This window comes from Tympanuchus pallidicinctus, unplaced genomic scaffold, assembly GCF_026119805.1.
Source record: "Tympanuchus pallidicinctus isolate F22 unplaced genomic scaffold, pur_lepc_1.0 scaffold81, whole genome shotgun sequence".
Classification (NCBI taxonomy): domain Eukaryota; kingdom Metazoa; phylum Chordata; class Aves; order Galliformes; family Phasianidae; genus Tympanuchus; species Tympanuchus pallidicinctus.
Window position 1 is genome coordinate 50610 of NW_026294804.1, and position 13217 is coordinate 63826.

The window sequence follows — 13217 nt, forward strand, 5'->3', positions numbered from 1 at the left end:
CCCCGCCCCTGCTCCCTGCTCAGGACGTCCCCTGTCTGCAGGGACGCTGCCAGCCCAGCGGCCGATGGGGCTGTGGCCTGGGGCCGTGCCCCTCCACGCGGAGCCCCCGCAGCCCACAGGCACCTACCTGCCACAGGCCCCCGGGCGCCCCGGCCCCTCCCCAGCTCTTTTGCAGGTACCCTCCCTGCAGGAGCAGGTGCTCCCCGGGCCCTGCACCCTGCCCGCCACCTGGGAGCCACCGATGGAGACCTTCCAAGATGCCGTGCTGCTCTCGGAGGAACAGGGGCACCCAGCGCCCACCGACGTGTGCCCCCACCCTGCCACGGCTCCGCTCACCTGCAGCACTGCCTCGCTGCAATCAGGCCGTGAGTTCAGGGGCTGCAGGGCAGGCGGCAGGCTGTCTACTCCACGGGGCTGTGGGAAAGCTGGCACCGCCCCACTGGGGATGCTCTTGCTTTTCCAGCAGCCACAACGAGCGCAGACACCCCGGAGGAAATCGCCGAGGACATCGCTGAGCTCCTGACGTGGATCAACCAGGGTGAGTCTGGGGGCAGCAGAGCTGGCGGGGGGGTGCTCGCACCCAGTGGGCGCGGGAAAGCCGGCAGTGCCCCACGGGGGATTTTCTTGCTTCTTCAGAAGTGACAGCCAACCCAGGCATCCTGCACGACACCGCAGACATGGACGATCTGCTCACGTGGATCAACAGCGGTGAGTTTGGGAGCAGCACAGCTGCTGGGGGCTGTCTGCTCTGAGTGGCTGGGGGAAAGCTGGCATTGCCCCACTGGGCATTTCTTCCATTGCCCAGAAGACAGACCCAGCACCAACAGTCTTGCCGGCCATGTGGAAATCGACCGTTTGCTCACCTGGCTTGATGGTGAGTTTGTGGTCTGCACAGATGACCGGTGGGTGTCTGCACCAAGCGGGGGTGGGAAGGCTGCCATCATCGTTCCGGGGGATGTTCTGCTATTCCAGAAGCTGTGAGTGCTCTGGACAGCTGCAAAAGGGAAGAGCTGACGCAGCGCACCACTGCCACAGAACCACCGAGCGCACGTGCCTCCAGCAGCCTCAACTCCTCTTCCATCACAGAGCTGCCTCACTCCCCCAGGGCCAGCCGGGAGCTCAGCAGCGACACAGATGCTGAACCTGGGCTCCTCAACAACCCACTTGGGCACCAGGCAGCATCCCCTCAGCTGCCCGTGCCAAGCGCCCTGGCTGCTCCCACACCGCCATCGCCAAACCATGCACACCTGATGGAAGAGGTGCTGCGAAGGCAGCCCCGGGTGATTCTCACCCGCCTGGCACTGCCCAGCCCACTGCCTTCCCCCACACCTCCATCGCCCAGCACTGCACACCCGATGGGAGAGGTGCAGCAGAGGCAGCCCCGGGTGGTTCTCCCCCGACTGGCACTGCCACGCGGCTGCATCTCCTGCCGGCTGGCAGACCAGCACCACGGGGACAGCACCGAGCCAGCCAAGCGCCCCGTGCCTCCTCTGCTGCGCACTGGGCGGCTCGTGGAAGAGGCGCCGCACAAACAGCCCCACGTGCTGCTCAGGCACCTCGCACTGCCAGCCGGATGCATCTCCTGCCGGCTGGCAGACCAGCACCACGGGGACAGCACCGCGCCGCCCACCAGCCCAACGCCCGCCTGCTCCACCACCAGAGGCCAGAGCACCGCGCACAGGCAGCACGCTGGCAGCATCCCAGCCACAGACAGGAAGCTGCCACGCTGCCACCGTGCGCCACGCCACAAACGCCGGCGCTAGGCCAAGCTGCCGCTGTCAGCACGGCAGCCAGCACGAGGACTCGGGACGCTTTCTGGGCACAGTGCAAACCAGCAACAACCCTGCCAGCAGCAGCAGCAACACCAACAAACCAAGGAAAAGAATGAACCGCCAGGGCAAAGCACAGATGCCCACCCAGTCTGGAGCAGGCCAGAATCTTAGCATCCGTGCCTGGGAGGAGGAAAGGGTAGCTACTGGGTGTGCTGCTTCCTCCAGCACAGATGCAATTGCAGGGTCGCCAGCCCAGAAGGAGCCTGAGGCTGCCAGTCAGAGCAAAGCATCTCTCTGGAGGAAGCCAAAGCACTTGCAGTCATGCCAAGGAGGAGGGAAGGGTAGCTACCGGGCACGGATCTCGCCTGCCACCAGAGGGGGAAGGAATTTTGTGGGGTGGCAATTCTGGGTCAGAAATTGAACTCTGATAATATTGTACTCCAAAATTGCTGGAATTGGGAGGAAGGAATTGCTGGTGTGGGATTTTAGGGAGGCTGGGAAGTTTTTTGGAGGGGGAAGAAAATATTGGTGGGAGGGAGCAGGGGGGGCTGTTAGGGGCCCCTGTTGTTAGGGGTGGGAAATGGTCGGGAATATTGTCATTTATGCACTGTTTTGTACATTCCACTATTAAATGTTCTGCGTTCCCTTTGCTACACCTCTGCCTGCAGTCGTTCATGCAGCACCAAAGCCCCCCCAGGTCCCCGTGCCCATCTCTGGGGATGCTGGGGTGGCTGCAGGCAGCCAAGAGCTGCCGCTCCTCCAGCTCCTCCAGGCTGAACATCTCCATCGGGGGCACCGACTTTGCACAAGGAGAGTCGAGGCAACGCCAAGAGGCAACGGGAGCTGACTGGGGAACTGCAAAGAGCACCAGGGGGCGTGGAGAGCTTTGCTCAGCACTTGTGGGGTTGGGGGGCTCAAACGGTACCCAGGTGGCACATTTTCACCTCACTGACTTCCTGTTCTCCAACATCTCACCCAAGGCATTCAACAGGCCCTTTTTTCCAATGGGGGCAGACTTTCTCCTTGCGGCTGACCTTCCCCCCCACCTCCCCAGGCTGCCCATCTCCCCCCTGGGCGCTGTGTTCCCCGCATTCCCACCCTGAAGCTGTCGCTCAGTGACACCTTTGTCACCCACACACTCTCCGTGGGTCCTGAGGAGGGCTGGGTGGTGTCCCGTGAAAGCAACCCCAGGGACAGCTCTGCTCCCAAGCCCTGGAAGTCACAGCTCCTGGAAAAACACCTTCAATGCTGCTTCATCTCATCACCTTGCCACTCCACCGGGGCGCTGGGTGGAAGCCAGCTGCTTCCCCTGCTGTCTCCACACTGGGCTCGCCTCTCTCCCTGCTCCTCACCCAACATCCAGGACTGCTTTTTACCATGCCCTTGCTCAAGAGCACACAAGCTACGCAAGCACACCGCTCGCCCTAGGAAAAACATGGCTCCTAGGCACCTGCACTGCAAACCGATAAACAGGCGTTCAAGTCTCACAGGAATCACAAAAACTTAAAACATACCCCAGGCCCCTGTTTAGCAGTAATGCTTTGCTGAATTTGGGCCCACACTATGATTCCAACTCGTCACCTTCCTGCCTTCCAACTGCCTGCACTGTGCTCTGAAGCCACGATCCAATGCCTTAATGCCCTTATGTAACAGCATCCACTTCATCAAACACAGAGGAAGGAACGTCTCAGGAATGTACATCACACACCAGCCAGGCTGCTAAGGACCGGCAACTCTTCTGGGACAGCTTCATCAAACCTTTCTGGATCAGCCTTGCTATCACACACAACTCGTCCCATTCCTGCTTTGAGGGCTCAGAGCCTGAACTCCACTAAAAGGCCACCTGTCATCACAAAATCAGGCACACCTGATACAACCACACCACTAAGGCTGCTCTGCTCAACTCCACTGGTTCCCAGTGCTCGCTTAAAAAATAAAATCCACCCAGAGCATCAAACACCAACACGGTTCAGTGGCACAGCCCAGCACAGAGCTGCGATCCCAAAGCCATTATAAGGTTTTATAACAGTGCTGTGGGGGACATTCAACTGCTTCAAGCTCAAACATGATGCAAGTGGTTGATTAATCCGTACATCTCAGTGACCTCCAAACCTGATGTCTTGGAAAAAATGAACAGAACAGACCATCTCAAAGAGCAGATATTCAATCTACACAACTTAATCCAGCAGGCAGTCCTGTGGACAAATTCTGTGCTGGCAGCAGAGTCTTTTTACGACCATTGGGAACATTCCCAGTAACAGAGCTACCACAACTTGGGCACTAAATACACAGACCCACCTGGGACAACAGCAAGTAAAGAAGCAACTTACCCTCCTCCCCTTATCCAACTTCACTCTCACATTTACAAGTGAAACTGCAACGTTAACTGCCATGAAAACATGAGGGGATAAAAAGTCATCTGGTATTTTCCAGGTAAGCCACCAAGATCACAGAAACCCAAGTTGTAAGCGTCCACAAGGATCACCAAGTCCAACCTGATGCTCCAGGAAGGACAACCCAAACGCAGATGGTCTTTCAGCTGCAGCAGCTCAGGACCAGGCCCACAGCCCTGGGGAGCCTGGCCACAACCACTGGTACCAGATGCAGCAAGCAAAGAGCAGGCAGGTAGGCACAGCAAGCAGCAAAGACCAACCTGAGAGGGGGCCTGCTTACAGAAATCAACCCGGGGCCTGCCTACACAAAGCACACACCTTGCACTCCAGTAAAGCTCCACCATTTGGACAGCCAAAGCACAAACTGCCATTTCACTTCTCATGGCTCTTCCCTGAACTCCCAAACAAACAGTTACTTCACGTCCCCTATCGCACTGCAACTGCTCATAATCAATCATCAAGATCATATCTTTCACCAACCACATAAGCAGCTCACTTCTGCTTGGTGGCACTCACACTCCATTCCCACTGCATCCCTTCATGGGAGGAAAATCACAGCCGGCTTTCTGACAGCCTCCTGCGTGATTCCCCCAAAAGCACCCAGCACTTCTTCGGAAGAGGGAAAGAAAGGAAGGTTCATGGAAACAGGCACACAAGGATTGCAAGAGATGCACTGCTCCAGATCACAGACAGGACCACCAAAGCGCCAAAACACAGTTTATCACTAAAGGAAACATTTCAGAGCGTAGTCACAATTTCCGCACAAGCTGTCATGATTCAGCATGTGCAGTTTTCTGATCGTTCAGTAGCAGAAGGCAGATGCTCGCACACATCAATCAGCAAGCACTTGGATGAGCCAGCCCTCCGGTTTTCACAAGGACACACATGGTTACTGCCGGCTCTGACAGCTTACCAGGAGAGGCTGCAGTTCATCAACGTGGACCTCATTCCTCCTATCAGCAGCTACTCCTGAACTGACCTTCATTCATACAGTGACACCACCAACTTCCAGCACCAGCTCACCTGCAAAACACAGAAAAGAAAGTGGGACAACAGCCAAAACAGACAAAATATGTTTTAACATTCACTAACAAAAAAAGCAACGACAATACAGATGGGCAGCTGCAGCAACACTGCAGTATGTAAAGAAACAGAAACCTGGCTTGGAGGCGACAGGCCCCCCCCCTTTGGAACAGAGCTGACAGCACCCCCCCTCACCCCCCTCTTGGCCCAGAGCCGACAGCTCCACCCCCTTCGCACCCCTCCCCCCCCCCCCCTTGGGCCCAGAATGGCCCAGAGCCGACAGCCCATCCCCCTCTTAGGCCCAGAGCAGACAGCAACCCCCCCCCCCCCACCCCCTCCTTTGGAACAGAGCCGACAGCACACCCCTCCCCCCCATCTTGGCCCAGAGCAGCCCAGAGCCGACGGCTCCCCCCCTCCACCTCACCCCCCCCCCCCCAACCCGTTTGGCCCAGAATGGCCCAGAGCTGACAGTTTCCCCTACCTCCCACTCGGCCCCCCCCCCCGGACCTCCTCCCCCCCCCTTCGGCCCAGAGCCAACAGCTCCACCCACTCCACCCCTCCACCTCGGCCCCCTCATCGAGCACCCCCCCCCCCCCCCCCCCCCCCTTTGGCCCACAGCCGACGGCCCACCCCCCCCCGCCCGTGTGTGACAGAAGGCACAACACAAAAAGCAAATTAGAAAGAAAGCCATCACACACGTAGCAGCAGAAGCACCAGAGCAACAGCAATACATTACAGAGGCACACAAAGCACTGCTCACCATCTCCAAGGATTCACCCACACAACAAACTCCACAGCACAGAACCTTCCAGAAACAAACCCTTCCCCCTGGCCACTCAGCCCCTAAAGGAGCTCCAGGAGGGGCAGCCAGGCTCCGCCCCTTCCAGCCACGGAGCTCCATTGCCTTCAGCTGTGCTCCCAGGGCTCACCGGCTCCTTTCCTCAGCTGCTCCCTCGGTGCTTCAGGCTGGGATTCAACACTTCTTCGACAGCAGAGCAAAGGAAAAAATCGCAAAGCAAAGCTAGAGACAAAATCCAAACAACAAAGAAAGCTTGCAGGATGCTAGGAAATAACAGAAAAGCACAGGCAGAAGGCAGAAGGCAGGGTTATGTCTGCGTGTCTGTCTGCAGGAAACAGCTGCAGATGTTCAGTGCTGCTCCATGCACCCATCGCAGACAGCTGCACACAACAGGGCTCCAGCAGCACTCACAGCTCCTGTCAGCTGCACTATTAAAGCCATCTGACAAACTTCCAATTCCGTGTTGCAAGTGCTTTAAAGAGAGAAGCACTGAAGCTGGCAAACGCACGATGGCTCCAGATAACAAACACCAAGTCCAATGGCACTTCAGGCAATCAGCATCCTTACATTACGCCACCTCTTTTAGTTTACCCAGAGAGGCTTCTAGCTCCTTTACAGCTTCTTCTCATTTTTGGGGTTGGAAAAACCAAGGGAAAAATGTTGAAATGGTGCCCAAACCCGTTCAATTTTCACTTCATCCCGACTTTGCCCTGCAGGTGGGGTTTTGTTTTCCTTTTTGGTGTTGCACAACAGGTGACTGAAGTGACTGATGCAGCTTTGAAGTTGAATCGTTCCATCAAACATGCTGCTTTTCTTGGAAATCTCTCCCTGAAATCCATTAATTTGTACCTACACTGTAGGAGGGATTTTACGAGCCCAAGCCGACTCGAGGTTTGGATTCAGCTGTCACTCCTTTCTCCCCCTGAGGAGCACAAGATCTGCGCCTCGCTGCCAGTGTCAGAACAGACCTGGGGCACAGGGAAAGGAGCCAGAGAGTGTTTCCTCTGCTGCACGTTGTTTGAATCATGCTGTTTTTCATGGGAGATGTGCCAGAATGTCTCTGATGGACTATTTGCTGTGCCTTTCTACCACCAGAAATGCTACTCATGTGATAGTAGTTCAGAAAGACTGTGCTGTGGATTTGTCTCCTGGACTCACGTGAGAAGGATGGCTGTGGTCTTGGGGCAGGAGCTGTTAGAAGCTTTTGAGAGTGGCCTACGTGTGTTAGGAGTGATTGTGGTACCACTGCTCGGTCAGTTGGAGTGCATGAAACAAGTCTGAAGTCTTCTTGTAATGGAGCAATGGGAAAGGAGTCTATGCATTGGAGAGCTGACTTTCAGTCTGCGGGCATTTTCGGGGAGCTGGGGCGAGGGGTGAGGCAAGGAAAGCTGTGGTAGGAGGATGAGGTGTGGGAATAGGAACATCTTCCATTGAGAGCAACTCCTGCTGTTTGCTTTTTGACTTGGAATGCATGCTTTTTTAAATCGAGAACAAACTCTTTGTGCAGCTTGTGAATGAATTCATTCACTCCTGTTACTGTTTGGCGTTCTTCTCCACACGGAGCTGCAATTGAAATGGACGCCTCTGGTCTGGTTGCCAGCCCCCTCCTGCATGCTCAGATCAGCCAAGTTTGCAAGGCCCGGCTCTTGGTGAGTTGTGCCCAAGGTCAGAGGTGGCTCTTCTCAGCTTTGAGCTGTGTTTTCCAGTTGCATGCTGTGCTATTCCTGTTGTGTTGAGCTCTTGAGCTGCAGCCCTAACTGGGGATCCAAGTAGACTGACACAGAAGGAATGGTTGAGATCTATGTGAGCTTGGATTGGAAATGCGGTGCCAAGGGCTGCACAAATGTGAGACAGTTGTGAGCGTAAGGAAAGGCATCTGCTGGGTGAGGGCTTTGCAGGGTGAGCGTCACCCTGCTGAAGAGCAGGCAGCTGTTGTCCTAGCAGGCAGCCACATCCATGGGGATTGGAAGCTTCCTCTGCCTTCCAGCTCTTGGCTGCTGCTCTGAGAGTGCAGGTTCTTGCCCGGAGAGAAGCAGCAGCAGAAAGGATCCCATGCGTGGCCTCTGAGCCCTTTCAGACCAACCAGCTGGATTAGCGTGGCTGGGACCTTGGTTTGGAGTTCACCCAGCAGGCTTTGCCCAAAGCAGAATGAGCTGTGGGCACAGCGTCCAGCAGTGGAAGTGACCGACAGCTGGAGACAGCAGCAGCCTGAGCGGCGCTCTTGGGGGAAATCCTCACTGAGCAAAGGCCCAGAAGAAGAGAGAAGCTTGTCCCTGCCTTCACATAGTCAGGTTTTCCTTTCTGATCTGTTACCCCTCAGGCGCTGCCTACAGCTGTGTGATGTGCTCTGCAGGAAGTGCCGATGGTTCGCATTCAACCTTGTCTTTCACCTTGTTTTGAAGCTTAGAGGCACCCTTAATTTCTGCAGCCCTGAGCTTTGTGCCATGAGAGCTCTCCAGCTTCTACCCGTGATGTGAGACTGTATTGTGTCTACTCTGTCAGGCTCTTCTTCTCTTTTCTCTTTTAAGGTCCCTCTTTTAGTACCTCTTTTAAGGTAGGAAAATTCCTGTTTGGGCCAGGAGAAGAAGAAATGCAGCAATCTTCCCTGCACTGTTCACTTTGTCTGAGTTGCCAAGTGCTCCTCGTTTTTCTTGTACCCTGCAATTCCAAGTCCATATTTTCCCCAAAGCAAAAGAATTCAGAGGGAACCACCTACAGTTCAGTAAGCGATTTCAGTGTTTATTTCTGACTGTGGCAATTCCTTCCGTTCAGAAGTCACACTTAATTGACGGTGCCTGCTTTAATTCTGACCAAGCTTGCAGTGGCAGCTGGCTTCCCAAGGCTGCAGTACGTGGTGGTGGCACAGCCTCGGGCGTCTGCATTTGTGCCAATGCCACATTTCCTTTCTCTGTCTCGCAGGTCAGCTGGCGCTAGAAGTGGACGGCATCCAGTGTGAATGAAGGGCAGTGCAGGAGCAGCTGCTGCTGGGAGGAAGGAAGTGCAGGCTGATGGACGCTGACGCATCTCCCGGCACGGCACCAGAGGAGGCAGCGGTGATGCTGGGGGGCAGCTGCAGAAGAACACGAGGAGCTCCTCAGCAGGAAGCCACAAACCTGCAGAAAGCTGCAGCGGACTCAGAGCACGCGGGGATGCCCAGGAGGAAATGCAGGCCCAGCGTTTGAGCAGCGCCTGGCCACGGAGTGCTGCGGCCCAAGAACCAAGCTGTTGTGCCTTTGCCCAGATGGCTTTCCAAGGTGGACTCGTCTGTCCTCACAAAAACCAGAGGGCTGACTCATTCAAATGCTTGCTGATTGCTTGGAAGCCCAAATCCTTCTGGCCTCCAATCTGGGGGAGCCTGGGGGCAACATCTCCTGGGTCTGATCATGCAGTGCGTGAGCGAGAGGATGACCCAGGCTGGTTACACAAAAGTCATCTTAATTTCTCTGTTTTGTTCCTTCAGATAACCCCATTGGGCGGCCCTCATGTTTTCTTACAATTGGGTACCAGCCCTGGTGGCTTTGGGCCAGAGCCCAAAAGGCTGCATGCAGCCCAGGGGCTCACAGCCACAGCCTCAGTCAGAGAGGCTGGCACACGCCCTGGGCCTAAAGATGCTGCCAGAGAAGCCGGGAGTGGCCCTGGGGCCTAAACACACAGCCAGAGAGACTGGCACCGGCCAAGGGACCTGAAGGCACAGCCTGAGCGGCCAGCACCGACCCTGGGTTGAGGCACAGCCAGAGAGGCTGCACTGGCCCTGGGCCTAAACTTGGAGCCACAGCACGAGAAGCCGGCACCAGCTTCAGGCCTGAAGCCACAGCCTGAGAGCCGGCCCTGAAGTCTGAATCTCCAGCCAGAGAGCCAGCACCAGCCCTGGGCCATAATGCCGCGGTTACAGCCACAGGGGCAGCGCCAGAGCCAGGGCTGACAGCCACACCTACAGCCGGGTGGGCTGGCACCAGCCGTGGAGCCTAAAGCCAGTCCTGAAAGGCCAGCACCAGGCCTAGGCCTGAGGCACAGCCCGAGAGGCCGGCACCGGCCTGGGGCCCGAAGCCAGAGGCAGCGGCTGGCACCGGCCCTGGGCACAGCTGTGCCTTCCTGTTGCTTTCTGCTGATTCCTACAGGGCTCCACTGACCGCTCTGAGGCCGTGCTGCTCCTTACTGGTTTTCACTTGGCCATGCTGCACTTTGCTGCTCCGTACTGCTGGGCACTCCTCCCAGCTCCTACTTGTTCCTCTGGGACCCCGCTGACCACTACGAGGCCATACTGCGTTTTTACTGGGCTGCCCAAGGTCATCTTCACTTCTCTGTTGCTTTACTTCAATTAACCCCCATTCAATGAACCCCATTCACCCCATTGGTCAGTCTCATGTTTCCTACAATTTGGATCTGGGAGGTGATCACTCCTTTGCCTATGATGCAAGCACAGCGGTGATGCAGGCACTTGCTGAGGTCACAGTGGTTGCCATGATGGGGGCGTTTGTGCCCCAGCTGGAGCAGAGCTGGTGCTCTAGTGAGCGTGGTGCACACCGAGACTGAGCTCTGTGCTTTTCGAGAGAGAGATCCTCCTTTAGAGCCCACTGGGAGCAGCGCTGCGGCGTGTGCGTCAGCTGGGCACCGCTCCGGCTGAGCAGGCTGACCAGGTGAGCTGGGGTTGGCGCTGGCTGGGTGCTGGGAGGTATCAGCAGAAAAGCTGGGCTGGGGAGGAGTTCCCAGGTCAAACGGTGCCCTTCTGAATGGCTGTACCCAGGGGATGCCCAGCAGGTGTTTCAGCAAACTGCGCTGAAGTCTCGGCAGAGAGCCAGGTGGGGGCATGGACGGTCAGCACACGTGTGGGGGAAAAGCGGAGCTGGGGGCACTTGCTGACAGAAGCCGTGGCAGTCAGGCACCAGCTGCAGCTAGGGATGGGCAGGCAGTTCTTGCAGCCAGCTGATTTCCAAGCATTGCCTTCCTCAAGAGACGACATTGCATAGCAGAAGAAAGCTGGGAAAATGCTTCTTCCTCATGATTTTTCCCTTGTTGATGCTTTCTGTAGGTTCCTCTCCAAAAGGAGAACTCAGGAATCCAGGCAGCTGAAGATTGCGGCGCTGCAGGCGATGTCAAGTAAGGAGTTTGGAGTGCAGGAAGGGGCAGTGAGAAGTGAACTATCAGTTGTGTTTGGGCTGTCAAAGTAGCATCTTTCTGTTTTCTGGGGGGACATGGGCTTACTAGGCAATACTTGTGCTGCCTGCTGGTGTCTGTGAAATCAACACACCATCTGTTGTTGTAGGGACAAAACCTGTGCATCTGTGGAACGGTGCGGGGCAAGGAGGGAAACGGAAAGCCTCCGCAGGTAAGAAGCTCCTGTGAGCTGTGGTGTGGGCACTGCCTCTAAACAGGGCTGCATGAAGGGCTGCGTGTGATGGAGGGGAGAGGAAGGGACTGCAGTTCTGTGCTGACTGCAGAAGTGGCACAGGGCTGCAGCAGCAGAAAGGCAAATTGCCAAAACTGCTGCTGAAGACCAGAAGTTTGTGGTTGGCAGTGCTCAAATCTTCCTCCCAAGAGATGCTCTTCATGTCTTTCTTGTCTCCTTTGTGTCAGAAGCTGATGCCAGTGGCCTTCCTCTGAAGCGCAGCCACGTGGAAAGCCAGGAGTGTGGCACAGCACCCAAGAGAGGTACAGACACACAGCAGGCATCTGGGTTTGGTGCACTGTCTTTCTAGTTAGGCTTTCTGCCTGTTCTTTCCTGGGACTGTTCTCATTGCGTGGGGTTGCTTGGGGTTTTAATCCCTGGGATTGACAGTTACCTCTCCTGTCCTGATTTATAATGGGATCCCAGCGTTCACCCAAGATCCCTTGCTGTGAACATGGTACAGGAGAGCAGGCATTGACTCTTTAGGATTTTTTCTTGCTGTTCCCAGCAGTGGCGAGCAGCTCGGATGTGCCGGAGGACATCACGGACATCCAGGGTTTGCTCTCTTGGATCAATGGTGAGTTTGGGGCTGCAGAGCTGCAGGTGCGTGTTTGCACAGAGTGGGTGTGAGAGGGCTCTCATGGCCATTTGGGGGATGTTTTTGCATTTTCAGACGTGGCAAGAGCTGCTGAGGTCCCCCAGGAGAACCCCAGCAGCCCTGCCCCCGGATGTCTCATCGCTGAGCTCCCTGACAACCCTGGGGACAGCAGAGAGCTCAGCACACAGGCTGCTACCGGGACGTCCACCGACCCCTTCTGGGGGCTTCCTCCATCCCCCGGGCTCCTGTCTGAGCTGCAGTGCGGGCTGTCGGAGCTGCGCCCCGTCGTGCCACCAGCGAGCGCCCGGCTCAGCCCACGGCCGACCACCCTGGCCGTCAGCGCACCTCCCTCAGCGCAAAGCGCACAGCCCACCGAGGAGGTGCAGCAAAGGCAGCCCCAGGAGGCTCAGGCTCACTCGCCCCCATCGCCAGGCTCTGTCCCCAGCCAGGTGACAGAAAAGAAGAACAGGGGCAGCACCAAGCGGGGGGCCAAGCGCCCTGCGCCTGCCGGCACCCTGCAGAAAGGGGAGAGATCCCAGCAGGAGCAGCCCACCAGCAGCGCTCCTGCCAAGAAAAGGAAGCTGCCGCCCCGCGGGGAAAGAGCAGAGAGGAAAGGCCGCAAACAGCCGTGCCAAGCAAAGCTGTCTGGGGCCGGTGCAGGAGCCAGCGAGCTGCGCAAGCACCTGCAGCAATGCATCCAGGCCGTGCACCCGCTGGGGCAGAGGGCGACTGCGGTGGGCCCGGTGCGCCAGCCACCCTCTGTGCAGCCCCAGCCCTCAGCCACCGCTGGCCCTGCTGCCCTCCAGCCCCAAGACAGCCATGCGCACAAGGCAGAACCAACGGCTCCAGGCAGCACGGTGCAGGAGGAGGGTGCTGCCAAGGAGGCGACGCCGAGCTGCCCGCGCCCGTCCCCGCAGAGGAGCTCGGCGCTGCAGAGGGACCCACCGCCACCACCACCACCACCAGCGCTGCACCAGCAGCAGCCTCGGCCCCGGCGCCCCGTGGACTTTGTGCCCTGCGTGGGGCCGCAGGCGGGTGGCGGTGTAATACCGCTGGTGATGGAGGAGTCGCTGCCCATCACAGCCGAGCAGCGGCCCGAGCGGGAGCGCATGAAGAACCTGGCCCAGGAAGAGCGGCAGCGGGCGGCCCAGCAGATGAAGATCGGCCCCGTGCAGTTCCTGGTGCAGCGGGAGATAGACATGGCCATCGCCGACCAGTACGGCTACCCGTAACCCTGCGCTCCTCG

General features: G+C 57.3%; 2 protein-coding genes across 2 annotated transcripts; one reads left to right on the top strand and one right to left on the bottom strand.

Moving 5' to 3' along the window:
* Positions 1–244: 244 nt before the first annotated feature.
* LOC128074156 (uncharacterized) lies at positions 245–10278 on the bottom strand. Its single transcript, XM_052669747.1, has 5 exons — positions 10184–10278; positions 9751–9854; positions 5157–5188; positions 864–1775; positions 245–686 (listed from the first exon to the last, which is right to left on the bottom strand). Exons 1-5 carry the CDS (start codon positions 10276–10278, stop codon positions 633–635), a joined length of 1197 nt encoding a protein of 398 aa, XP_052525707.1. The 3' UTR covers positions 245–632.
* A 615-nt stretch (positions 10279–10893) lies between these two features.
* On the top strand, positions 10894–13203 carry LOC128074157 (protein enabled homolog). Its single transcript, XM_052669748.1, has 6 exons — positions 10894–11084; positions 11251–11313; positions 11562–11636; positions 11882–11950; positions 12047–12714; positions 12778–13203. Exons 1-6 carry the CDS (start codon positions 10973–10975, stop codon positions 13201–13203), a joined length of 1413 nt encoding a protein of 470 aa, XP_052525708.1. The 5' UTR covers positions 10894–10972.
* Positions 13204–13217: the final 14 nt, after the last annotated feature.

Bases quoted from the DNA above. Each gene is read 5' to 3' on its own strand.
- LOC128074156 (XM_052669747.1), bottom strand. From the start codon at position 10,278: ATGACCTTGGGCAGCCCAGTAAAAACGCAGTATGGCCTCGTAGTGGTC. The intron at 9,855-10,183 runs GTACGGAGCAGC...ATTATGGCCCAG, and splicing joins GCTGGGAGGAGTGCCCAGCA to GGCTGGTGCTGGCTCTCTGG. The intron at 687-863 runs GTGAGCAAACGG...CCACGTGAGCAG, and splicing joins CAAACTCACCATCAAGCCAG to ATCGTCCATGTCTGCGGTGT.
- LOC128074157 (XM_052669748.1), top strand. From the start codon at position 10,973: ATGCTTCTTCCTCATGATTTTTCCCTTGTTGATGCTTTCTGTAGGTTC. The intron at 11,637-11,881 runs GTACAGACACAC...TGCTGTTCCCAG, and splicing joins TGGCACAGCACCCAAGAGAG to CAGTGGCGAGCAGCTCGGAT. The intron at 12,715-12,777 runs GTGCGCCAGCCA...GCTGCCCTCCAG, and splicing joins GGGCGACTGCGGTGGGCCCG to CCCCAAGACAGCCATGCGCA.